A 27601-nucleotide genomic window follows, 5' to 3' on the forward strand; every position below is an offset into this window, starting at 1 on the left:
GGAGGGTTATTATATTACAAAAGTTTTCTTTAGAAATCAAGCGGTAAGGAGAGCCGCTTTAAAAACTTTGGAGCGTTGGAATTTCACGTTTGGTTGGTCTTGAGCTGGAAATTATGCTGCACTTTTTTGGGAATCACTTTCCTCTCTTTCAAATTGAAGTATTGACTCAAGGAATTCGGAGGAAATTGTTTGCTGTAAATTAACTTTGTCCGTGGGATGCGGAGTGCGGAAAAACTCGGACGGCCTCTTTCCCTTGCCTCTCCCTTTTGATGTAGAGGGAATTTTAATCAGAACAGGTCTCGTCGCTCTCTTTTTCTGCCTTCTCGCACTCTTTCTTTCTTTCTTCCTCCGCGCAGCAGCCGTTCGCGTGCATCGTTAAGGAGCGGCAGCATATTTTGCTGCATCAGCAATTGAGTTCAAATTTTGTAATATAAAAAGTAAATTACCCCGAGCTCTCCAGGAGGCGTTCAAAGGGAGCGAGAAAGCTAAAAAGCTGCTCAATTTCCATCCTTTTTCGGCCTCTTGTTACTTCCTATTGAAATTTTCATCATCAAAAAAGTGCTCGGCGGCAGAGTTTTTAATAACAATATGTACGCCAGCGAGAGTGCGGTCGGACGGTTTTTCCGGCGCCGCAGTCGAGTTTTAATTGCCGCATTTCTCATCTTTCTCACAAAGCGCCGCGCGCAACCAAGCCTTTTGCGGCCGTGCGCGCGCAATAATTTAAAAATTTAATTTTTGCGGCCAAAAGTGGTGGGTCTTTTGATGTCCGGCTATACTTGCGGAGTCGGACGGAAATTATCAACGCACACGATAATGAAATATTCACCTTGTCGGAAGTTTGTTTCACTCCGGGGATAATCGCGTTTGGTGTGCTTGTTTGGTCACCAAATATTACCGCCGCAATAAACAAGGCTTTATAGCCGAAAAGCGAGCTCGCGCATGTAAAAATTATCGCACCCCGGCGCCGTGTTTACGAATGCATGTTGTGAGGCACTTATCGGCGGCCATTATCACGTCCTCGATCGATTTTGCGCCCTCGTCTCCCTCTCATTTCGGTCCCCGGAGCCGTTGAAAGGCGGCTTTGGCACTTTTTGTTTGATGTATAAATCGCCGCCCCGCATGCATAGGCAAGGACAATAATCGCGACACTCGATCTGAATCTGCACGGAATAAAAGACGACGAACGAGATGCAAAAGGCGGGGGATTTAATACTAGCGGCGGCGATACCATCGCTGCTCCGCTTTTAATCCCTCTCTGGTATGCATTCGCCAGAGGAATAAGTAAGAAATCCGTGCTTCGCGCTGAAAGCTGGAATGTGTGCGCATGCAGTTCGCTCTCTTTCATTCCAACTGCACAGACGAACTCTTTTCCCATAATCCGCAAATGATAGTCTTGATCCCCTCGAGCAAGAAACGAACTTCCCGTGATAGTGGAAGCGCTACGTGAGCTTGAGGGTAAAAAATACCCTGTTGTCGCTGTTCACGTCAAAGGATGCCGGCAAGGTCAGCTAACGAGTACAGTTGTTCTGAGCTTTATGGTCTTACAGGACCATAAACTGGCTTACTTTACTTTTCGGTCCTCTATGATTAAGCTCACAACCTAGCTTCAGATGAAACGTGAAATCCGCCAGAGTTTCAGTCTAAAACTCTTTGTCTAGTGGCTGGCTGCGTCACAGTCTTAAGGTTTCATTAGTGAAGCGGGTGAGTTTCTCTGCGGCTGCTCAAGCTTTGTTCACCTTAGCCGACTGAAGCTGCTTCCTATTAGTGTCTCTCTATCCACTTATCCAGCAGTATTATTATTTCTTGCTGTTTATTTATCAACAAGCTACAGCCTTTGTCTTGCAACCCTCTCAAAATCCATAAATAAAACGACAGCTAATAATATCGAACAAATTCGACAAAATTTGATTAACCAGAAGTGGTTCCCCTTCGCTTGAGTATCAAGCAAAAAGCCTTTGAGTGTGGAACTTGGTTCAACCAAATATTTTCACTTTATATATAGATTATTGAAGTGAATTGATGAATGCAAATTAATAAAATCAGAAAGCAGAATCGCAGGGCGAGCACTTTGAGCTTGTTAAAATTCAGAAATATAAATCCTCGCGTTGTAAACTTTAATGAAGCGCCGTAAAATTGCTATCAATTTCCATAATAATCGTTTTCAAGAGCTCCGATTCTCCACGTTGCTATATCAGAAAATTGTAAATTTTGCTTAATGGAGTGTAATAACAACACGGGCTTCAATAAGGCAATTTTCGCGCTGCTGTAGTCGTATTTTCTTCTGGCAATTGCCACTGCACCACTTCAATTAAATCTCTAATTTAATGACGCCCTATGAGAATGAATAATGACAACGGCTTATCCAGATTGAGGAGTATTTCTAGATAACCTAAGATTGGAGCTTTGAATCGGACCCAAACGAGTCTCCTTGGTTATTGATCGACTTTTCCGAGGATTAATTTTCCGCAAATGTAGAAAAGAGAAGGCCTTTATGTTAGTGCTTGAGCATCTCTTTGCCGAAGCCTAGCGACTTCTTTTTTTTAAATTCAATTACGAGGCGAAAAGAGAAAAAGAAAGAAAAAGGAGGGAAGCGGAGAAGCCACCCTGCGCACTCTCTTTCATCAGTCACTCAAGTGACGGCCTTAACTGACGAGCGAGAGAGACGGAACATTTCTGCCCAAGCGTAATTGCGAATGCATGCATTTGACTGAATGCATAATTAATTCACTCAATTGAGACAAATTCGCCAGAGCCTCGCTGCTGGAATAAGTTAGAAAAACAGTCGCTGCGGAGATGAAGATGGGGTTAACGCTAATGTTGCAGATGGAATTTCTTTTTTAAGATAAAGCGTCGATGATAATGGGAGTTTAATGAGAGCATGATATGAAATCAACGAAAATTGTTTTAATTTTAACAAGTATTTAGTGAACTTTGTAAAATAACGTTTTGATATTGAAGTATTTTTTTCAATCACAATAATGAAAAACAACCAATGGATTTGAAGAAAAGATTGCCTTTCACTACTGATCGTCCAATAATTTTTCATCCTTGCGGAGTGCACAAAGTTGGACAGATATATTTCTTAATATTTCTGCTCCTTTCCTCAAGACAGAAACGTGTCGACCTATATTCCCGTCAAATCCCACCCTCCTATCTCAACAATATTATCAATCATCAAGGGAAGAGTAATCGAAGCACGTTTTATCAATCCCCTTTTAAAGATGACGTTCGCCATTACATTATATTTGTTCTTGATTCTGCGGCCATTTTTCCTCTGCCATATCACTGAGTGGGCCGAACGCTTTTCCTTCCACTTGCGCGAGATGATGGTGATGGCATGTCGATATCAAAGTCAACTTTCATTCACTCAAGGGTGTATACACTCGGCCTCGTGTGTATTTCGATATTTATACAGACGGGCAAAAAGCACGCATTCTTATTTACAAGGACGGCCACTCACTCCGCTAAAACCCTCGACCCTGCTGCTGCCAACCAGACAAAAAGGTCAAACGGCGACCGACTTTGCACCACAATCATGTGGGAAGCTGGCAAGAATCGCGGATTGAAAATCAATATGCGTGAACGTCGAGCGTAAGCAGCAGCTTATTTATTGCGCCGAATCACGGCTTTGACACTTTTGGTCCCTCACTGAAATATTGCTAATGGAGCTCCGTTCGTTCGGCATCACTGGAACTGCATTAGCAGATTGATGAGGGCCTCATAACGTGCGCACCCGGCTGAGTGACTGGTGATTTCAATTTTATAGATGAGTGCGGGAATAATTAAATATGATCAACAAGGCAAAAAGCAATAATTCAAGCTGGTTTGGAATTGCTGCAAGCGGCCAGTCAACTTTGTTTGTTTGTTTTACCTAAATTAGATATCGCGTTTTAACTGAAATTATGGTGAATTAGCTTTTTATTTATTTGGAAACACCTACCAAAAATTATTTTCAATAAAACACACTGCTCTTCTTCGTATATATTGAATTCATAAATTTGGGTTAAAGGAAAAGCAGTTGTAAAATTATTTTAAGTTCACGTCTGGTTTTGCACAATGTTTGCTGAAACTTTTTTCCTCTTGTAAAAGTAACTTTTGGGCAAACTACGCCGCACATGTTTGCCACACATAAGGAGGACCGATGTATATACCGGCAAGCAGGTATAAGACAGCGTTCAGTGCCCTTAAAAGTTGGGGCTTAAAAGTTGTTTGCCGGTGAGAGCGGCAGGCAAGCGCACTTCTTTCCTTCGCTCCTTTCCGGCGTACATGCGTGCGTCCTTACACTCGGCCTCGGAAAGTGAGCGGCTTACACACAAAAATCTTTTCCAATATCGGTCTCGACTTTGATTTTTCCGAGGAAAACATATCAAGACCCCACATCACGTCGACATGCATCCACACGGTATTAGTCCCGTGGCCATCTTCCCTCCAGCAGCTTTTCCTCTTTTTGCGGCCGCCACTCACTCCCGCACACTCGCGATCTGCATATTATTCCGAACAAGTAGTCCTTTCCTGCCTCCACTCTGGCCGCGCGCAGTTCCTCTTTTGGATATTACGCATGGCGGGCGGCGGAACAAAAACAGACGTTGCGAAGGCAGAAAGTAGCAGGAAGAAGACGAAGAAGTAAACAGCACTGATTTGTTCGTGCATGCGTGGAATCGCATGAATAATATACAATACACACGTCAAAGAGCGTGTGCCAAGTAGGGATGTGAAAAATTGTGTGTCATGAATGAATTTCAAAATCGTCGAGATAGATATTTATAAAAGCAAAGAAGTCCTTGATCCATTGCTATAAAAATACGGTTCTGCGTCATAGTGATTTTTCAGCTTTTGTGATATTACTCACAAGGCATGGAAAGCACTAGTTTTCTGTTCCCCAGCAGAATGAATAAATAGTTTGATTGATGACCTAAAAATGACACTCGTTAATTAAATATTTCACAATTTGACTTATTTACTGATGAATGAGAATCTAACTTAAAATTATGCATGTAAATTTTTATGAGAATATTTAGCGTGGCCAGGCGATGGTGAAGATTTTGTCATTTAATTTTTTATTATTTGTGCTCAGGAATCTGTGAAATGGCAATTGATTTGTTTTCAACGGCCAGCGACAATTTTCAGCAGTGAATTTTGATTTTGACGTTAATCTCTGCTAATGAATCGTGCCTGAGCCACTGTTCAAACGTGCAAAATAATTGAAACTAGAATGAAAACATGTGTATATTTTAAATATAATTTGTATAATTTGAAAAATATTAAATTTGAACGAATTTTTCCGAAATTCCTTTGCTGCGAAATAATGGTTTTTTCCATTGTTATCTTTTGGCTGCCCATTCTGGTTAATTTTAAATCCACAGCGAGAAGAGCCATTGTGCTATTTTAGCATGTTTTTGTGGTTATAAAATTGTTGTTTTTTCTTCAAGCTCTTTTTAATTTGACGCGTCCATATTTTAAAATTCCAAATATTCCATTTTACACTTCCCTTGCTTTCAGCCCCACATTCTGTTTTCCGCGGGGCGGGTAACAGGAAATAAAATGCATCCCTCCGGCAAGGGCGCCTTAAATTGCATCATTCCAGCTGGAAGTGAATTTTCCACCATGTATTTCAATCATATGTATTGACGGAATACACGCACGCGTGTACGCCAAATTTGACTGCGATTCTCATGGGCCCATGATGGAAAACAGCCGAGCTGATGTGTGTACGATTTGGGGGAGAATCTGCCCTGTTTGAAGTGTTATGTGTTTTTCCGGCGAGCACAAAAAGGCTTCTTAAATTTGATATCGCGGAAATGGAACTCTCCTCTCGCACATAGTTTCTGCATATTTCGACGTTGAAATGACGTGAACACAAATCAAATCCCGGCGAGGAAGGCGTGGAATTACCAAGTGCGTGTGCAGAAAGAAAGCGCTGTTCACCCGAGCAAACAGGCTTCTTTTGGGCGACGCGAATTTTACATGACCAAACAAACAGCGCGCGCGCGCCTCTACTTCAAACACAAAAGCAGGAAGAAACTGCTTTCCCGAACAGAGCAAACAATTTCCCAAAATAAATAGCGAGACTGAAAATTTAACAGTCCGCTCGCATTCACTACCGTCTCTGCGCCGGTTAAATAATAAATGATTGAATCAGGAAAGTTTGCGTCTTTGTTTCGACAATTGGGCCGCTGGAGCGGAGGAGAATGCAGGGTTGGTTAGCCTCTCGAGCGGCGGCTAAGTTAAACCGAAAGTTTGCTGTTTTGTTTGTTGCAACTTTCCTTTGAGTCCAGGTTTCAAATTGTGCGGATGAATATTTCAGGATGGAACGAGCACGCGGTATGCAGCGCCATTGAGTGATTGGAAAACTTGCTTGTTTGCGCTTGACAGCAACACGACAATCTGTCTTCCAGCGTTGATTTTAATTATCTGGCAAACCGCCGCTCAGCGTTGTTAAAATGCAAACTTCCCACCCGATGAAAAAAATTCATGGTACCTGTCCGCAAATTGGGCAGGTGGGCCTCGGGCGACGTTGAATTGAATTGTTTCATGTTATCGGTATTTGTAAACATTTATTTAATTGGAAAAAGTGTAATTTTCAATCAATCACCAAACGCTTCTGAAGAATAGCCTGGAGATGCAAGGATCGTCATTGAAGCTTAATTTTTCATCAGTAATTTTTGCAATTAGCGTTATCTCAACCAATAGGGTCACACAGCTGTTTTACAATTTTACTGGCTGAAGGTGCTGAGGAATATGGCCTGATTTCTACGCTAGTTGTTATTTTAAGCCCTTCAGGTATGCATAAAAATTGGTTAAAAAAATTGCAAATATTTTAATACACGATGATGAGAGAGCATAACTTAATTTTAACCCAGGGACGAAAAGAATAACCAAGGTTTCAGCTTATTAGAAAATTTGGTAATCCTTTATTGACTGTTTATTGAATGAATGGAGGTCTAATGATGAAAAAACTCTCGCCTTAGGGTGTGCGTTAATTTGCTTTGATCGAGCGATAACAACAACAGTGCACCTCAGTTGCCTAGCAGCCACGGCAAGGCTAATGAAATGAGCATCACCACCGACCGTGCATTGTGTACACACAGGTCGTGCATAGCTAATTGAGTCGAGGAGGGTGGACATCGGTGGCCCAGTGCCCCTATCGTTTCCTTCGCAACCGCTCAGCAAGCCAGCACTGCTTCTACGTGAGAGAGCACCCGAAAGAACCAAGGTGTGCGTTATGTATTATAATTCTCATCTGGGTGCCATAAATTAGGCTCACGAAATTTCAATGGGTCACGTCAGCCCTCTATCAAGATGGGTCACGCGCGTCGGGTGTTTTGGTTGAGAAGCAAGAAATTCTGGGTTTACGGTTCCTCGGAGGCGAATTAACGCCGAGCCTGTAGGGTTTGATGCTAGTCATGGAGTTTAATTGAAAATCGCCCCCCTTTTTTGTCATATATAGGCCAGCTGGAGTTGCGACGCGGGCGTTTTGTTTTGATATCGGTCTCCGTGCAAAGTTTAAAAGCCATAAAAGCGGCGCTATAAAAAGGAGATAAAGGGAATTGATTCGCCGTGAAAGAAAAACAGCTCCCGCCCGCCCTCTCTACGCGAGGCTGGCTGGGCTGTGATTCTGTCGAGCAAAGTGCGACAAGTTCACCGCTGCTGCTCCTTATTTAGGGCACAATAAAAGCAGCAGCCGACTTGATTACGCCCGACCGGATTTTATTGTGCGTGGAGATTTAGAGCCGGCCCTGCGAAATGCAATTTGCCTAATTGACGTCTCAACCCGCTCCGAAAATCGGTTCGAATGCTCCGCTCAGCGGGAAAGGAAAAAATAAATATTTAAGCGGCCGCCTCAAAAATTCATCTCGCTCTCCCTCTCAAAGAAACTAATTAAAGAAACGACCTACTTTCCACTCTCAAAGAGCCGCAATTTTCTCGCGCAGCTGCCTTGCCATATAATTGTTAAAAAACATTATCGTCGTCTGCAGAACAAAAAGTGGCTCTTTGTAAATGTGCAGCATTATAACCAGGGTGTACCAGATGCGATGTTCCTCCCTTTCCCTTTTCTTCCGCGAGCAGAGGGCACATGTTAAGCTTTGTAATTATCAAGTCAAATCCCAAGTTGCCATTAGCATCGGCGATAAAATTAATTCCGCCGCGGGCAATTTTTCGTGCTAGCAGAAAAGTTAATTGGCTCTGGCGACAGCTCGGGCGCGAAAATATTATTTCCAGGGGCAAATCGAATGATAATAATAATTGTGCGCCGTCATCAAGACTCGGCCGCTGCCGATACGAGGGGCCATAACTCTATCGAAAAGCTCCGGCGGCGAAGGAAAACATACTACACAAATTCAATTAAAAGACAAACTCTCTGGACTCGATTGAAAAGTTTGCTCTCGATCTAAATCGACTTAGAGTTTAATTCAATTACAGGCAACGAGTTAGGCAAGTTTTCTTCTTCTTTTCCGGCGCGTCTCCGCCTTTTTCCAATAGATAAATACCAGCCAGCAGTGAATGCAGCAGAGGCACTTTGCTGCCACCGGCTTCTCCGCCGGCGTCTTTCCGATCGCCGCTGATAACAATGAAGCGAGAGCCAACTTTCGTCCCATTCTTTTAATCAGTAATTTTTCACTGAAAGGAATTCCGTCGGGCGAGATGCAAACGGAAACTGTCTGCCCGAGAGATAAGCCATCCAGCCCGCGTTATTCAATTATTTCATCTGCAGAGATGACTATTGAAAAATGAATTTATACAGGAGAAAAAGGTTTCCCCCACTTTTCCGGCCGGGGTATTGAACCAGAGTGAAATAAAAGTACGCTCGCTGGTTTGCAAGAGAAAAATTCCGCAATTTTATTGCTACCGCTCTTATTAAAACGCAGGGAATTTCTGCCGAGCTCAAAGCGAGCCTTTGATGCGTGGCTCGCAATATACGGGAGGGCTCATCAGAAACAGATCGCGCACCGAGAGCGCGTATAGTATAGCACGTTTGCAGGTGCAATGCAGTGCATGCAGTGATGAGTTCTCGATATATCGCAGACAAAGCGGTGCTTGTATGAATTTCCAGCCCAATAATTACCTCAGTGCGCGGTAGCAATTAGACTCGGCGAGCAAGAAGTGATGCGGCCAGCTGCGCATAATTACTCTCATTCTCCCCTCGCAGGACCACTTTTCAATCGGAGCTCGGCGTGATTTCAAGTGGGTGTGCTCCAGAAAGGGTTTGGTTGGGAATATTATGTATATATCTACCTACTGGTGATATTTATGCCGTAATGCGAACGAGCACGGTGAGCCCTTTGTTATGCAAAGCAATTTTGGAGCAAGCTAGAGAGAATTAAAGGCTTTGAATGGAGATGTGTGGGTAGCAAAGTTGCTGATCCAATATTAATTTTTTTATCTTTATCAGATTAAGGATCTAATCATAATACCATCGAAATTACGAAATTTCAAAGTGTAATAATGAAAACCGCTTATGTGAAATGTTTTGCCCATTGCCAAATCTTTATCGGGAAGTTGCGTTTTCAGGCGTTGTTGAGCGAATAATTAATTTCATGAGAGTTTCGTCAGGAACAAAATTTGTTATAAGGAATCTATGGAACCATTTACCAGATTGTTATTTTTGTAATTAAAAAAAGTATTGCCGTTTTTCAAATATCCATTTTGCTTAGTAGCTGGAATACACGACTCTATAGTCTATAAGTCATCGTCATCAATAAATTAATGATTTTGGCCATTAACGGGAAATTTTGCAGCTTAAATTACTTTCCTGAACTCTAAAGCGCGCTGATTGTTAGCACTTTACACAAATCTATTCATATTTGTCACACGAATTACCACAAAACTCTCACGCAGCTAAGAGTTGTTTCATAATGAAATTAATACTTTCAGTACAATAAAAATAATAATGTCCATGACACGCATGGCTCGTAAATTATAATTTATGTGAGGCTCTTTATTTAAAAAAAAGGTAAAAGCCGCAAGCGTTGCATATTGACTATAGGACGCTGGTAATGCGCATCTCCATTCAAGCATCGAAGCTTTGAACATATTACCGCAGACTTGGCCGCCCTTTCTGCCTACTCACGCTTCATTATCCGTTTTAATTGGTCGCAAATAACAATGGGTGCGCGCAATATTCGGCGGCGCTGATCTATTTGACGTGATGGAAATCATCGCATGTGGCGGCGCGTCGGCTTTCTCTCTGCAGACTCTGTGCCAGTGATATTACATTTCACAGCGCATGCTGAGCGAAATGGAAGGCAGAATGAGTCTGCGGTCGCTGTGCTCGAATTTGAGAAAATTGGATTTGCTGCTTCGTTTAATTATTTATCAAATTTATGCATTGCAGACGTCCGCATTGACTAGTCAGACGAAATTGGGATCATGCGTTTGCTGCAAACTTGATGATTAACGACGCAGAAGCGAGGGGTGCACAATTTATGCTATTCAACCGTACTAAAACGTCAATTTGCAATTTTTCACCCACATGCAACTTATTTCCCAACACGTGGAGACATACAGTATGCTATATTGAAGCCATTCACCACCAGTTTTAAATTTCACCCGCTCAATATTCTTTGTATATGCACGATCGCGTTTATTCAGTTGGCGAAAAGTGAGAAAAACCATTCGCACCGCGTCTGTTCGTAATGGAAATGGGAGAGGCAAAGCAGACACCCGACCACCACTATTCCCACACCCTTTTGCAAAACTCTTCAAAAGCTTCTGTGCAAAAAGCACGTACGTGCGCGTACCCATAAAAAGTGCGCATTGAAAAATAGTGGGGATTACTCTGCTCGAGCTCGGAATTACTCACTCACTCAGAGCGAGTTGCAGACACGCCGAATGAAAATAATGCATACACACCCATTGAAATTAGTGAGAGGAGCGCAGGGGGAGGAATAAATAATAACGTGCTGGTACATACAAAAGACGGCACATGCATATATGCGTAGCTCATCGGGTGTTTCATGCAGTGTGCAGTATCTCTGCAGACGCACGGAATTATTATTCCTCGTCGTCTACGGTTAAACAAAGACGCGGTGCTATCTCGCGCAGACAATGCCGCAGAATTAAATTCTTACTCATGCAGAAAAATGTGCGGGGGAGTATAAGGATGACACGGAATTCATCAGTAAATATCTCCACCGAGAATGCGTGTGGTGGATTTAGTCCCGCCCGGGAAGGGGTTGCTCTCCATGCAAATCCAGCCGGGTTTAATTATTTTCTGCCGAAGCTGCAGATTGCCGCGCGTGCACTGAGACTGAGACTGTGTTGTCGCTCAGAGATCAAAAAAGCTTTTTCGGAGCGTATTGATTTTGATGTACGGTTGCCGAGAAAAATAATGGGCTGTAAACTGCGGAGACTTAGCAAAATTGGCCCTTGAGATCCGTTTTGATTTTTCCTTTAAAATTTAACGAGCAAAATAAGCCTCTCGACACTTCGTTTTTGAGTGGGATAAAGAGAGGAGCCATCCATGAATAAATTTGCTATTAACTTTTTACAGCTTGCAGAACAAGCCCAGCATAAAAACTTTCGGTAAGAGCACAAATAAAAATTTCCCTCCGCTCAGCGAGAAATAAAAGCCGAGGCGTGCATGAATTTTGCCCTGCCTATCAGGTACACAAAAACACCACTTTATCGCCGAACTGGGCGCAAGAAAACAGCAATATAGGAAAAATTCTCTGGCTGCAACTCGGTCAACGTGCTCGTAACAGGCAGGATATTATTCTCAATGCCCAGGTCACGACTTATTTTTATGGCCGGTCCGAACTTAGCTGAGGAAAGTACGTTTTATCGGCGCTTGGTGGAAATAATTGGGACGCTCGCACTTGCCGGCGAAACTTTTTGGTCGGCACCACCCACAGGCAAGGGGACTGCAATTGAAATTTACGCTCGGCGGATAAAAATACTCCCCGCCAACCAGTACTCTTGACAAGTGAGTAATGATGGCGAAAGGAAGCGACAAAGAGAGTGAGAGAACGACATTTGATACCGCGCACAGCAGGATTCACTAGGGTGGTACTGCACGAATTTTCAATAATTCTTTGGAATTCACGGAATTCATTAAATTGAATTAATTTTGATTAGAACCGCATGAATAAAACAGAGAAGCCTCTAGTCGAAAGATTTTTAATTGTTGTCATATGATTTTTTTCAATTTAATTTCCACAGTGTAAACCACTTTTTTGTATTCCACTACGCTGCACACCCCTCTAGCGTTGGGATTTTTTGATACAACGTTTCTTCTCTTCTTTCTTTTTGTAAGGATGCAGATAAATCTTTTTAATGTTTTCAAACGATTTCCAGATCTTTCAGAACAATAGTAACATCCCCCTGCGAATATAGCTGAACAAGCAGATGAGATATTGTCGGAAAAAGGGAAGAGCAGAATAGCTAATTGGAAATTCTTCAGACCTTTTTCTTTTGGGGAGCGAAATTCCTTAATTTGAAATCCGATCCAAGAGAAAATTAGCAAAAAAAATCTGACAAGGGAAATTAGTATTCAGCGCGGAACGGTGATTATAATTCATAGTGGTGGAAGAGTCAGTTCGCGCGCGGAAAAGACTGCTGGCTGGTTGGCTGACTGACTAGCTGGCAGGATAAAGGGTTGCCGGGTACATTTTCTCTGCCGGGTCCGCTCTTTTCACAGGCTTGCTCTCGCTAATATCACATGACGTACAGCTGAGCAAAAGAAGCAGAAGAGCTGGCGCTGAGCATTTTAATTTTGATGCCTCTGCACAGCTTTTGTTTCCGAGACTGCCTGCCTCTCGCCGGGTTTTTATATTCATCTAAATATACGCGACTGTATATGTAAGAAACGACCCCAGGGAGTGCAGGCCCGGAACAAAAGTAGAGTCAGTTTTTAATATCACGGCACGAAAAAGGAGCGAACCAGAGACAGAGCAAATTAAAATATTAGACTTCACTTCCCCGTGCCCACGGTGCAAACATTAAGCGGTGGAAAAAGTTTAATATCCTCTTCTCGTCCAGCTCGTCGTGCTTTGTTTTCGGCTCACTGCTAGTTTTTCGCGGTGTTGATTTTTATGGCTGAACAATTTTCAGCTTGAAATATAAAATAGCCGGTCCGGTGCACGAAATTATTGCCCAGGCCGGACACACGGCTCAAACATGATGGCGTTGGAAATTGCTCGCTAATTTTTATTTGGACGCCGCGCCGGGTGTTTATTCATTTATTCAGCCGGCATTAATGGCAACTGGTGCTGTATGCGAGGCATTGCCTTTTTTCGCCCAGCGTAAACAGAGCGCGCGGATTATGAAACGCGCAATAATGAAGTGGCCAAGCAAAAAAACTGGGGACCCAAAAATATGGAAGCGAATTCTGCTCGTCATGCGTGAAAACTGCCTCTGTATCCAAACAAGCACGAAATTTCTTTCCAGGAACGAAATTTGCTTTTTTCTAGACAAATAATCAAGTTCGAAATGATCCGCACTGTTTGCTGTGAATTCTAAAGAGCCATCTGTTTTTTTTTATCATTTGGCGAGACAGAATGTTTTCAATCAGCAAAAAAGGCTCGTCGGCGAATTCACAGCCATTCTGAGAATCATCAACGGCAAATATGGCCACTTCTTGCCTCTCGGTCGACGGCAGCAGCGCAGCGGTGATGAAGAAAAATCAGCCGACTCGTCTCTGGTAAGTCCGTGTAAGCGGCTTTGGTTTTGAAGGTTTTTGTTTGCCGCACGAGAGCGGATCTCTCTGACTGAGTGATACATACACACACACACACACACACACACACACACACACACACACACACAAAAGACACAGAGCCTTGTTATATTCATCAGGCTGGCTGCTTGCTGGCAGCAAGAAGCGGAGATTTGTTGATTTTCATCCTTGAGCACACAACGGAAAGAAGCAGCGCAGCAGGCCGAGAATTGATTCCACGAGGCTCCGCGCCGAATTCTCTTGCCTTGCCGAGGGAGGCTGCTTTGGCAAGAAGAGCAGCTCGAGGATGATTGTAGCGCCCATTAGGGCTGCGCGCTGCTTGCCTGGCGAACGGTTTTGTTGTTGCACAGTGAAATCATTAGCAGTGGTCCGTGCAGTTGTGCTTTGCTTTTATACACACGGCAAAAAGGAAACATAAGTAGCGGCAGAATCAATTTAGCCTTGTGTGCGCGCGCGCTCGGAACTCCTCTTTGTCGTGTAGCAGGCAAAGAAACAGATTTGGTGAATCTTTTTCGATCTTTCTGCTCTCTTTGACGTTCGCGATACCAAAATAAACAATTTAATGAGCAAAAGCTCAGAATAAAACGCAGCGGCGTTGCTGGTTTACCGACGCAATATTAGAAATCGTATTGAGCTGGTTCTAAAATACACTCTGTTTCTCAGTAATTGCCAATTTTAATTGGACTCAGGTGAACACAATGAAGGGTTTAGATAAACAGCCTCTGTCGATTGAAGAAAATATTCAACCTAATATCATTATTGAGGATTTTTTATTAGCTGAAATTTCATTCCGTGTTGCCAGGAGACAGATTGGATTTTTTAACCTTCCAAGAAAATATTTAATTACCGGCTTCCTGTTTCTTCACAAAACAAAGTATTGATTATTTTTCTCGTGCCTTTTTGACAACAACTAGGGTTTTAATCAGATTAATGATTTCTTTCTCTCTCCATTGCTGATCATAAAAGGGATAATAAAGACGGAAAACTCATTAACGTTTCCTCAGTTTACGACTTTTCTGCTAATTTAGCGGGCACTACTGGGAAACATATTTCAGTCCGGAGCAATGATATCAGCCTCAAGGGGTGCGGGCTGCAGCACGCTGATAGATATAGATAGGGCGAAAGCTGCGTGGTATTATGATGGTGGGCTGATTGTCACGCTCCATTTCATCAGACATTTGCAGCAGCTCAGCGAAAATGAAGTGCTCACATTTGCCCTGCTGCCACGTCTGCTGGCCCTGTAAGTTTCGGCCATCGCGAACGTAATGACCGAAAAAAAGTTCATTGTCACGGCCATTTCATGGGACAAAGGATCAATTCATCCGACGACACTTCTTCTTCATTCCAGCGCTCGAGTTCATATCGTCTATTTTATCCGATTGTAAAGATCTTTTTAAATTTGATAGAGCTAAGATTTGCCTACATATTTACCACTTGAATGAATATGTGCTGCTCAAATTCCAATAAGTGGTTTTATTCACACTCCTTTCTCGAAAAGGGGTTCTCAACAAAATTGAATATTTGATGGATGCATGGCAGCCTGCAGCTCGCCCGCCTGTTGACAGACCAATTTTTCAACCCTTTCGTTATCGCTCAACATGCCGGGGTGGGCGACAAATTTATATCCAGTGCAAAGAAGTGAGCCGGTTGTTCGCTTCCCACGTGCGCGACTGAAAAATACATTCGCGTTCGTCTAGGCGGGTGATGCATGCTAGTGGCAGTGCAATAAAGAATTAATGCGCCCCAGAACATGGCGACCGACCGACCGACACACACACTAGTTTAATAATGCATGTGACAAAGGCATGCATAAGACGCACGCCGCCGGGGTGGCAGCAATACAAAGCGACCCCCGCTTTTCCACCCTTTATCAGCGAGTGCAATTCATCTTCGACAGCGACCGCTTTTTATCGAGTTTGAAAATGATTTTTGATATTGGAACAGTTGCTGGTGACTGCCAGAGTTGAGAATTTTAATCACGCTTTTGATTGTTGCAATTTTATTCCAGCCAGTGCTTTCAATTTTTGGTTTTTGATTGATCACAAACTCTGCCAATGACGGATTGAAAATATTGAGTTTGATTTTGAGAGCTTGATATGAATTCCGTAATAAGCGAACGGCCAAGTCATCAAATCCTCACTCATAAATAATTTAAAAGGTCGGAAAACCATTTTTTACTATGAATAAATAATAATAATAACAACTCACAAGCCTTATCAGAAAAGCTGAGAGGATAACAAAGCTGTTGTGTAAGGGCTGCACCAAGTGCTTTTTCGAGGGTGAGTTCTCGATAATGATCGCCTTTCACGCGGTTGTTTTCGGCGCGAAGCGGTGCATGATGGTGCAAATTTCGACATCAAGCAAGACCGGGCTCTTACACATTACATTCTCCGCCCCTGCTCGCGGCTTGTTTGCAAACACACACGCGTGCGCGCTCACAGAGAAACGGCGGCGCCTGGGTTTGTTTGTAAAGAAAACAGTCGAAATTTATTACATGCTAATTTATGCCTTTTATGCAAAACAGCACCTCTTGCAGCAGCAGCAGCAGCCACCGTGGCGCAGTTATAATAGCAGAAATGATGCGCAGACGGAGGCACACTTTAAGGCAAATATTATTTTCTAAGGCTGCTTTTTCAAAACGACGCGTTACGGGAGGCTGTGAGAAAGATAAACACGCGCTGCCTTTTGCTCACTCGCGATTATACGCGAAAACAAATAAGCTTGTGGAGCAAATTATCGAGCAAATACAGCTAAACTGCCACGGGAATGCTCTTTCAGCAGTGAATTATTAGAATCATAACATACCATATTGTGCTGATTTTCGGATATGAAATGATTTTGAGCATACCAGAGGTGAATTTGATATTCAGCCAGGTCTATTTGGAAGTTCTCACGAGTAAAGGTCACGTTAACTCGATTCCTGATTTAATAGGAATCCCTCCATTTTTAATTCAGTTAAATCTTAATAAATATTCTTGATACATTTGGATTTGTCTAGATCGAGCAGTGGCATCAAACGAAAGTCCCAACATCCCTAATGGAATAAGAGCGCTGGGATTAAAACCTAACGAATTCCATCAGGCTCAGTGCAGTGCAAAGCCGTAGCGCTATCCAATATTAAAAAGCTGCAAATAGGAGATTGCTGTGAAAGGTGCACTCAGTTAGTTTTCTTCTTGCAGATGAAGTCAACCTGCCATGTAACTCAGAATGGCCTTGCGAAATGCATTTGCAGATGATGTTTCACTTTACGTGCAGCGCCAGCTCGCCGTGTATGACGGCTGTTATTTGCACTGGCAAATTCTGTCGAGCGTCGGCACACATAGAAATAACTAGCTTGTCCAAGTCACCCAGGCCGTCACTTCAGACGTCATGGCGACTAAATAATTGAGCGCTTTTAAGAGCTTACCCGGAATATTAACATTGAATGGCTCGTGTTGTGTGAGTTGTGAGCTTGCTTGCGGTGCTTTTGCAACTCTCGGTCGCTCTGGGATTATTAAGGCAGCGAGCGCAGCATTCAAAACGCGCGCGCGCGTCGAGGTGAGTAATATGCATGAAGAGCGGAGAGAGAAAAAATTCTCCAGCGGGAGGAAAAATGGGATTAGCTCTAAGCTGATTTACCTGCGGACGTGTAATATTACCCAGAAAAGCGGATAAAGGCGGGATAACCATTTTTGGACACATCTGAGAGGAAGAGCGAGGGTTGCACGCAAACGTAGTGTGAACACTTTTTGCATTCTAATGGCCTTCATAAAGTTTCAGACAGAATTTTACAAACAGGATCGAGATATCTGCTTCTCACCTACTTACAAAAATCAATTTATTTTTACAAGGTTTCAAGGCTAGGCTATTACTAATCATATTCATTGCAATGAAATTAACCAAATTAACGGCCGAAGCTTGAATGATATCAATCTAATAGAAATGTTGTAAAAATTTGCGTGATTCAAGAAGATAATTTGCGAAAATTTCTATTATACCGGTGGCAAAACATTTCTCTATTAATTCTTAGTTTTTTGTTGGAATTCAAAGGACTCGTGGGTTAAAGAGATTACCCGGCGATTCTATCCAAAACTTCTCAGTTCTCAGAATCAGCATACTGCGTAAATTGAGAACTATTTTGAATTTTTTTGGAATTGATCTGATCGATGTGTATCTTTTCGTGGTTCGTTTATCCCGGCGTGTGTGTGTCGCCCTCTTTCCAACGAATCCTTTTACCCGGCTTTCGGAAAGCGTCAGATGCGAGCAATGTCACCTAACCGCTGGTCTGATGAAAATTTTGTCGCACCGCCGCCGTCCCATATTATTTAATACCGCCTGCATTATAATTTACTATAAAGGACGAACACGGCTGGACGTGACGCGAATTCCAAAATGTAATTTCGCCGCCCGGCAGTGTTGTGCTCTGAATTCAAGCAACACACAATATTACGCTCTACATGTCGCCAGGTATATAACTACGCGCCGCTCTGTACATACATGGTGTGCTCTGGGCCGCTTTTTTTCTTGGCTAGTCCCTGTGCGGTCTCTGTGAATAATAATTAACGACCGCACGGCAATTAGGCCACTGTTTTGATGACAATGATTTAGATAGAAGCAGCTATGCTATTAAAAGTTTTGCATGAGAACTCTCTGCTCTCGGTAAAGGTAAAGACTGATGATAAAATTTTATGATGCACTAAACTTGTTAATGTTGTTTCTAAACTGCAAAATTGTAAAATAGATTTGATAATAGGTCGGCTGTCTTGTATGCTAAATCGAGGGGATGGAAACATTTTTTTCACGCCGCCCCAGGATTTAGGCGGCCTAAAGATCCCCCCAACTGTCAGAAAACTGCATTTTTATGGTTCTTAAAGTGCCTAAATGTTCGCGTTCCCAGGGGTCTGTCAGGCTGGAAATCTGCCTATTTCTTTTGCTTGAGCAACACTTCTTGCGAACGCGACTTTAGTGTCTCTCTTAAAAGCAAAAGTGGTAAAACTGCAACACCGCGCGCGTCATTTTTTCAGGCGCTTTGATCCAGGCGGTGGTATCGATCGCGGCATCGCTCGAAAAATGGCGCTTTCAAGCCGTGCACGCTGCAAATTGCGTCTCCTCCGCCAAATCCCGACTTAGCACGTATTTGTACACACAAGTCTCGTCTGCCGAGCAAATCATGCGTGAAATATTCAAGCAGCAAATCTGATAATGAAGCTTCCGCCCTTCGCAAACACGCGAAACACGCCGGCACACCATCTCTCAAAATTATTTTCTCATTAAGCACGGAGGCAAGAGTCGTCGTCATCGTCATTTTCCATTTAGCCTTGTGTCGGTACCGGGTGCTTTTTCCTTTTTCGCCAGCGCAATCACGCCAAACAAGGACGTATTGTTGCTCGCGCACATAGTCGGTCTCGTGGCGCGCGCGCGTTAATTCTGCGCAATGGAGTTAATTAGAAAAATTGAGTGCCGAGCTCGTTTCAGTGTAAATTTGCGCTCTGCGTGAACGCAAACAATAGAGGCTTCGCTCTGACTGTGTGCTGCTGCTGATGTGAGAGAGTGTATGTACACACAATATGGTGCCACTGCCGCCGCCGCCGCCGCACCACTGCTGCCACTGCTGTGTACCCTGGAATTTGTTTTCGAGAACAATATGTGTGTGTGTATTGTGGCGGAATTTATTTTTACTCTCGCACACGCGAAACCCGCTTTGCCGGGAACAAAACTTACAGCCACCAGCAAATTCTGAGCGCCTCAGACTTTCCACCGAGAAATCAATGCGTCCTTTTTTTGTTGCATCAAATACAATACACACCACTAAGAGCAAACCAGACTTATTTCGATTTAAATGGGGGAAACAATGGACTCTCAGACGATTGAGATTCGTTAAGGGGGAAATTTTCACATTTAGTTAATATCCATTTACGACACTGAAAGTAATTATCAAATTAATGAAATAATCGAGCATCTGTAATAGTTTCTTAATAGCAATGATTATAATAAATTTATGCCATTATCGATTTTCCCGATTTTCATGGATCCGTCCGTTTAGTGATGTAATTTTTACCAGCGAAATGTGAGGATAGCCAATGCCTCTTTGTTGCAGATCTGCCATCATTTCTCACAGCTTTCTGTGCATAAAAATCATTTGAATTGATCACATTCCGACAGACATTCCGTTTTCTCTGATTGCGCGCTCGTTTCTCAAGAGGCTCGCCTGCCTTGTTGCAATACATCGATCCTTTACGATTCCCCGGCAATCTCGAACCAATCTTTTCGCGCATAAAATCAATGCAATCCAGTAGCCGCATCTAAATAAATAAGCCATGGAAAGCAACATTTGCCCCAGATTTTCGAAAATAGAAACGCGGAGCGCATCTTGAGCCTGGTGTGTTTATCTGCTTCGACCCTTTCTCGTCAGGCAGTGTTACGATCCAATAAAACAGCAATAATAGGCGCCATTACACCCGATGGATGTCTCATTACTGCATTACAATCCATGCGACGTCACGTTCTCGCAATCTTATAACTCATTTGACAGCGCAGTTTTAATCAGCCCTAATGGCTTCTGTGCCAAATAACACCGACACACTGCTCCTCCAAATGAAAATTCATATATGAGCCCATGTGTACATATGCGAGCGAGAGTGCCTCTGCGCGGGGGAAAATTAATTACTGTAGTGATAAATGCTCAACCCCTTATTTTATCTCGCTCATTAACGCGGAGCGTACGCAGGAATTATTGCCTTCTTCACTCGCAGTGAAAGCGTGCCGGATGAAAGCTGAATGCACACGCGCAAGTGAAAAGATTTTTGCCACTAATTACCAGATGCAAAAAAGACTTGCAATTAAGCGGAATCAAGCCGAACAACACCATGGAAGAATTTCCTATGCAGTATTTTACATATTTTTTTTTTAATTAGGTTCTTGCCAACTTTAGTATGACAATATCACTTTCCTGTCAGCAGCACATTCAAACAGAATATTTTTTTTAAAAAAAAACTAGATCTCACTTAAGCAGGCAGACACCCCAAAATTCAATTTCCACTATTGGGTGCTGCACGAGAGGGAAATTTGTTCTCTGGCGAGAATAAATCTTGCGGTGATTGCATCTCCACTTGCGTAAAATGTCACAATTTGTTACGGGATATTGCCTTCTCAGACTGGTCTTGTGCTTTTCAGGCTTGTCTAGTTGCTCTCCAGAGCCGTAAGAACTTACTATTATTGCCAAAGAACAAGTTACTTCGCACTGCGCAGCTTTGAGATTTGCTCTTAAAGACCAAGATTGCGCGCACTCTTCGGCTTATCTCGACACGCTGGAATTGTTCAAAAGAATGGTTGAAAATCGACTTTTGCCCACACAGCTGCTGAGGAGCAACAACTGGTAATGAAAATTAACCCAGTTACTGCGTAATTGAACGAATTCCAACATTGCGAGCAGCAAGAATTGTGGATTACGACGCTTCACAAGGATAAAAAGTACTTAGATTATCCAATCGAAGCTTCTATCTGTAGTTACGCGCAATTTTCTTCATGTTCGCCAGCGGTCTGAATTCGTTAGGTGCCATATCAACAATTGAATTTATGCACTGTGCAATGTACATTGACTATTTAAAATGTTTTTTCCTGTTTCACTGCAGATTTGTAGAAAGTAAAAAAGCAGATGAGTTGGCTTCCATTTCCTTCTTCTAAGAACAATTCTTGCGAGACTTTACTTCAGCTGAATCAAGTATGCAGTCAGGGTTTAACTTCACTCTGGTGCAGGAAATGCGAGCAGAAGTGTTTTAAACTGCTCCAGAACAGAATTTCCGCCTTGCTGAGAAATTTTCCGTGGGAAGCAGGCAACCTGCTTGTCCGACGCGACGCCCCGGTTGCATACTCACTCATAATTCAGGCGCACTTTGCTGATAGCCATCGCTATGGGAACAAGCACGCTTAATTTAGCACCGAGCGCGTTTGTCTCGCTCAAAGACGCGAATAAAAAATTCTCTTTGGCCGGGCCTGATGGTTTTGTGTCCTCTTCCTGTCTATGTCTCTTTAAAATATCAATCAAAACGGGCTGCAGAGCAGAGGGGACACGGTGCAAATGGCCACTCATATTTTTCTCTCGCATTCATGCATGCGCAAAATATGTTCGCGGCATTTGCCACGGGTTTGTCCTCCTATCTAGCTAGGCATTATTATAAATGAAAGCTCGCTTTTTCCACGCCCTCTCCTTCCTCGCGGGGCGACTGTCGGCGTCTGATGTAATTATCAGAGCACTTTGCTTGCCGGCAGAGGATGAGTATATGTGTGTGAGAGAGAGAGAGAGTGAGCGATACAAATAATGATAATCACGCAGGCACGCACCGTCGGCTTTTAAAATCTCGCATTGTGAGTGGAAAGTGCACGCGCGGCGAGGTTGCGGCATTTTTGCTTGCATGCTTGATGAACATTAGAAAGAGGGCGGAGCAGATTGTTTATTGTTTTTGTGTTCGCAGCCTATTTTTTATACAAGGAGTGAAATTTACGATTCGTTATGACGCATTTCAGAACGAAATGCTTAATGGGTCGATGATGTTATCAAAATGTAATGACGGTGTACAAAGCTGCCTGGCTGGATCAGGCGCTAAAGTTAAACTGAAGAGTGACGCTAATGGTGGAACAGAATTTTTAATTTTCCTCTTGGAAATTCGTTTCAGAAATTGGTGCATTTATTGAAATCGACGACTTTCATCGATGTGCACCGATGTAAATTAGGACCACCAGGCGGGGGGGGGGGGGGGGGGGGAATTGTCGGGAATATTGCGAAAAACTAGATTCTGGCTCAATATTTTCTTAGTAGCAAATTCCATCATGGACTTTTTCATAAATCCAATTATTATTTTTAAATTCCAGTGCGTAGAGTAGTCTTGAGAGAAGATAGAGTCGGGATGGACGCTAGGATTTGAATTAACTTTGTTAATCAAAAAGCCAAAATGTATTTGAGCTGATTGACGAATGTCCTGCATGCAAATTACGCTTGGCGGGAAGTCGTCAAATCAGACTGGCGCAAAATCCCCTTTGGAACAACTTGATCCTCGCGGGTAGTCACTTTCTATCCTCCACTTCTGTCTGGCAGCCCGCACAATCCTCGCAGCACCACGATACGGAGCCGCAGAAGTCATATCAGCACATTTTCGCCGACGCGTGCGTTCGGCACTGCTTTATTTATCGCGCACACAGACAACTCTCAATATGCGGGGACTGCGAGCACAGGAAATAGGATGCAGAGTGGCGGGCGGGTGGTGAGCGGCGAATCCACGGCGCGGCACGCACGCCGTTCATGCAGATTATCTTGGTAGCGAGCGAGCGAGGATCTGCCGACGGAAAAGGCGCGCATAAAATGCGTGAGGGGAGCGCAAATTCGACGCATTAATGCACGGCGATGCATGCGTTGCGTGAAATTGCGAGTGGCCTTAATTGCTGGCAGCCTAATCGTTAACTCAAACACAGCCACACATCGCACACGGGAGCTAGGGATTTGATATCGGCGAGGCATAATTACTATGTGCGGCCTTCTTCCGACTGCGCGGCTCCACAGGCAAAAAAGACGCGTGCAGACAGTGGAAATGCTGCTGTTGGCAGTCTCCCCTAGGAATTATTTGCCCTCTTCATTGAAAATTCTCAGCGGACGATGCCACGCAAGATCATCCCTCGCATCGGCCGGTCGAACACCGACTTCGGACGCTCTTGCCTTGCTCAGCAGCAGTCTGCCTGAGTGCGCGCCCTTTCAATTCCAACCGTCCTATCCTCTCAATTTGCACAGCAAAAACTCCCCTCGTTGCTGCCTGGGCAATATAGCGCGGCTCTATGTATGTACTTTTGCGTTACTCTCGTCCCCTGGCATCCATTCAAATTCGGCTGGCGAATTATTATGTGCTCGGCCGAGTGCGATTCGGATCGGATGCACTGCTGATTCGTGTAATTTCAGCTATGTATTCATTATGATTTTGAATTAATTTGGCGAGTATGTAAATATTGAAGGGTGTATGAAGGCATATATTAGAATGGAAATTAGTTCGTCTCTGCACTTTACCGCAGTTTTTATTGCAATGAAATCGGGGTCCATCCCAAAGATGGCTACTCGAAAGTAAAAAAACGCACACCTATATTTTGGGTTTATTATCCTCAAACAAGGCCCATTTTACTAAGGTAATCCTGTTTATATTATAATTACCTGTGTACGGTAGAGCGGATTACAAAGGATAATTGCTATGATGTCGAGTAAATTAAATTCAAATTATATCCACCCGCCATTAGTTTTGATGAAAAAATCGTCAAAATGTTGCTGCTTTTAGCTGGAATTGAATTTCGTATACGCACGTGTTCAAAATGGAAGTGCATTTGCAGCAACATTGCCGAACGGCGATCCCGTCGGCCAATCAATCAATAACGTTTTCACGCTGGACGTTTTTAACTCGCCGGTATAAATTACCTGTTCGAACCGCTAGGGAGATTTATTAATCGCAAAATTAAAATGACAGGCCCCGCCGGCCGACCGGCGACATTTTTGTGTTACGCGCAGACCCCACAGCTCTAAATTTCGCCGCTGTGATACCTGGCTTGACAGCGCTGATTTCAAAACTGTCACCACGCTGTTTTAACGGAAATTATTATTGCATACGTGCACACGCGTGAGTAAATTTTATACATTTTGTTTGCCGGCTGCTGCGGTTGGTCGAGTGTTTGCAAAAACCATCATTAAATGAAATTTCTAGTTCTAAAGGCAGCAGCGGTGGCCTCTGTGGCTCCAGTGCTATCAAAGCACGGCCGCAAAAATCCATCAGAGTGGCCTTTTGCTCTACAAAAATGATGAAAAAGCCCCTGCAAAGCCGCAACGAGCGGAAAAATGACGAGAGTAAAAATAGAGAACGTTGTAAAATGTTTTGAAAAGAGGCCATTGGTACATCTTTTCGTACTTGTTTCTCATTAAACTGGAATGCAAATCAATAATTAAACAGGTCAAAACAGTATTTTTAATAAGACAAATTATTATTATTGTATCGTCAGTTAGACAAAATTGAATTTTGTTAAGAAGGAATGATCCAACAATTCGTAGGATTATAGGATTAATAATTGGGAGCGTCTACTAATTTTAGAAACAAATGATTGTCATATAATGGTATTCAATGAGATTAAATATCTTTACCATTTTCAATTTTTTGTCAACGAGGTAGAGTTAAATGAAATTGTTGTTTAACATCCACATATCAATAGAGTGTACCATATAATAAATTAATTAGATTTAGTTATGATAACATTAGGCTCCTTTGGTCAATTTTGTGAAAAATAATTAAAATATATTTGACTCTGGTAAAATAATATTTTTTTAACTTATTATCAAAAGCGTTTAAACTTCTTTTGAAAATTGTGCTGTTGTATCAGTGAGTATGTGTGCTCCATTAGAGCGTTAAGTGTGGCTATAATAGTAATGACTTCATTTGCAGCTCATTTAGCCGGCTGAGCATGCTCCTTGTGCCGACCGCACATACGGTCCCGTTTTGGCGATGTCTTTGCTCGCGTAAATCTTGTTTAGCACCGGCTGGCCATACACACCAATTTAATTTATCATTGAATCAGACATTAAGCGCAGAGTGAATGTGCATGCAATGTGCGCCACCGGCTTTGAGCATATTCGCCGGCGCTCTTTCCCGACCGAACAACACAGAGCCGGTCTCTAGCGAGTGATAATTTTAAAGAGCGCGCGGCACATTATCTTGCACCGAATCGCAATAAATACCCCCGCCCGTGCAGCGGAACGGCGGAGTGAGAGAGGAGCCGCGCGCGCTCTCTCTCTCTCTCTCTCTCATCATTTACGCAGCGCACAGCCGAAATGACAGGCAGATAGCATCAGCTGCACTGCAGCCCGAAAATTGGGAAGCTGAGGCGTGCGCACTAAATTTTTTATTATCATTGCATGACTGACTGACTGCCTTTGTGAATTACTGCTCTTGACTCGCGTGAAAAAAAAACGACCGACCCGCTCCAGCGCCGCTCTGCGAGTAATGCTGTGAAAATGGATTTGCATTTCTCGGGAAAAAAAGAGGTCGGCGTGAAATATTGCCGGCTCTGCATGCTACGAAGAGGTGAATCGGCACATTTGGGGATTAATTATTATCACGCAACCCAGCTGTGAAATAGGCCCACCAGGGGCGTATTTCAAATATTAATCAATACTCTTTATCCATCCGCCGACAAAAGGACTTCAAAATCTACTTTGGGCTGGCCTTTTCAGGTATAGACACGAGGAACCGCAATATTTCTGTCATTCTTTGTTTGCCAATCTGATGGGCAATAAATTATTATTTCCCACCAACAGTAAAACATTATGGATGATAACTCCTCATGTTAGGCGATGCGAAAGGCGCGTTCGAAATTCGCCCCAGTGCGTTTAGAGGCGAAATAAACGCTAGCTAGGCAAGAGCGTGCTTCGTCGTAAATAACAGAAAGAGATATAGACTCTGTCACAATAATATGGTCATCTTGGCAGTCCATATTTCACTCGTGCCGTCGGGCCCATTTCGTGCACCAAACACAACAAAAGTCACCCCTTTTAGGACTTAAAAGGGCATCGCATGAATGCCGAATTCCGCAGAAAATTGCGGACCCTGAAAAACACACATCCTCTCGAGAGGATTGCATTATGTACTCACCGGTGTTGGCTGCTGAGCGTGTTGGTTTTGCTACTGCTCAGTCCTTCCGGTTGCATGAAGTCTTTGCCGGCCATCATCCCGCCAGGTCCCATCGGGGACTTGGGGGACTTTGCAGGGTAGGTCCGCGGACTACCCGACATCAGGTATTCTGCAACACAAAGAACGGGAAGTTAGCACCAAAAAGAAATTTGCAAATTCAAAATTAATTAATTATGCAGAATTTAGGTGAAAACTTTTGCCCACAAGCGCCTTAGTTAGGCTCCGCAGCGGCGTATTTTCTCGTGTGTTTGAATATTTAAATTAGGAAATTTCCAAGCATAATAAATTTCGCCGGCGCAAATCTGTAAACACGGAAAACGCGGTCGCACTGGTGTCAAGGGGGAGGCCGGAGGAACCGTCGGAGAGTTAAAAAACTTTGCAAAGTTTACAAGATTATGGAGTCGCTCGCTCGCTCGTTCGCGAATGAAGTCGCAGCGCGCGCGGCAACTTCTCGGTCGGCGTTGGCGACGGCAGTTTGTAAAAAGCAGAGCGAGCGGATGAGGTGCGAGGAAATCCCATCATCCTACTTTCATGCTGACAAGATTATACCCGTGGTATAATGGTAAATAAATCCCCTCTCATTTTCACGCTTCTCTTTCTTCTGCATGTGCGTTTTTTATTTCGTCGCCATGCCTCACGCCAGCTCAGCTCGTTTGCAAAACTTTTGCCGATCTCTCGTAATTACAAAAGTTATATTCTATTTGCGTAGCAGCCTTTCATCGAGCAACCCGACCAGGGGTAAAATCGCAACACCAATGAGTCGGTCATGAGTGCTGCATATATACTCATTTAATTGTATTTGTAAAAGTTACGAGAAAAGAACTGGGCGTCTTTTTTCCTGTGTGTCTCCCCGCCACAGTGCTGTGTTGTACTGCTCAAGTTGGAAAGCAATATCCTGCTCCTCTTTGCATGCCGGATTATTTTGCGAGAGGCGCCTCAAAGCGCCGCCTGCTGCTTCGAGAGGGAGAGAAAGGGTCACATACAAACACATACAGCCGTCGCCGCCGCTGACGACGACAGCATATAATGAAACTAATATTCATTGCACTCGACGAAGACGTCGAGCTCGCGGAAATTCGCAAATACTCCAGAAAGTTGCTATCGTCACTTCAGAATAGCTCGGCACAACAATATTCGCTCCCTTGTTCCACGACTTTGAAAATTGCTTCGCAATGTCTCGTGTTTTGAGAATAATAACTTTCCTTTCAATGCCGACAGTTTCGACTTGCTGACTGTCAAATGA

General features: G+C 43.4%; 1 protein-coding gene across 7 annotated transcripts in view; it reads right to left on the reverse strand.

Annotated features, from left to right (window-relative positions):
* Positions 1–27601, reverse strand: part of Ten-a (tenascin accessory) — a 336505-nt gene that overhangs the window by 56099 nt on the left and 252805 nt on the right. For all 7 annotated transcript variants that reach the window (XM_065481647.1, XM_065481650.1, XM_065481649.1 and 4 more), the window contains one exon: positions 26320–26467. In XM_065481647.1, the coding sequence (XP_065337719.1) occupies positions 26320–26467 (148 nt within the window). The remainder of the gene's footprint in view (positions 1–26319; positions 26468–27601) is intronic.

Source organism: Cloeon dipterum, chromosome 2, assembly GCF_949628265.1.
Source record: "Cloeon dipterum chromosome 2, ieCloDipt1.1, whole genome shotgun sequence".
NCBI classification, from domain to species: domain Eukaryota; kingdom Metazoa; phylum Arthropoda; class Insecta; order Ephemeroptera; family Baetidae; genus Cloeon; species Cloeon dipterum.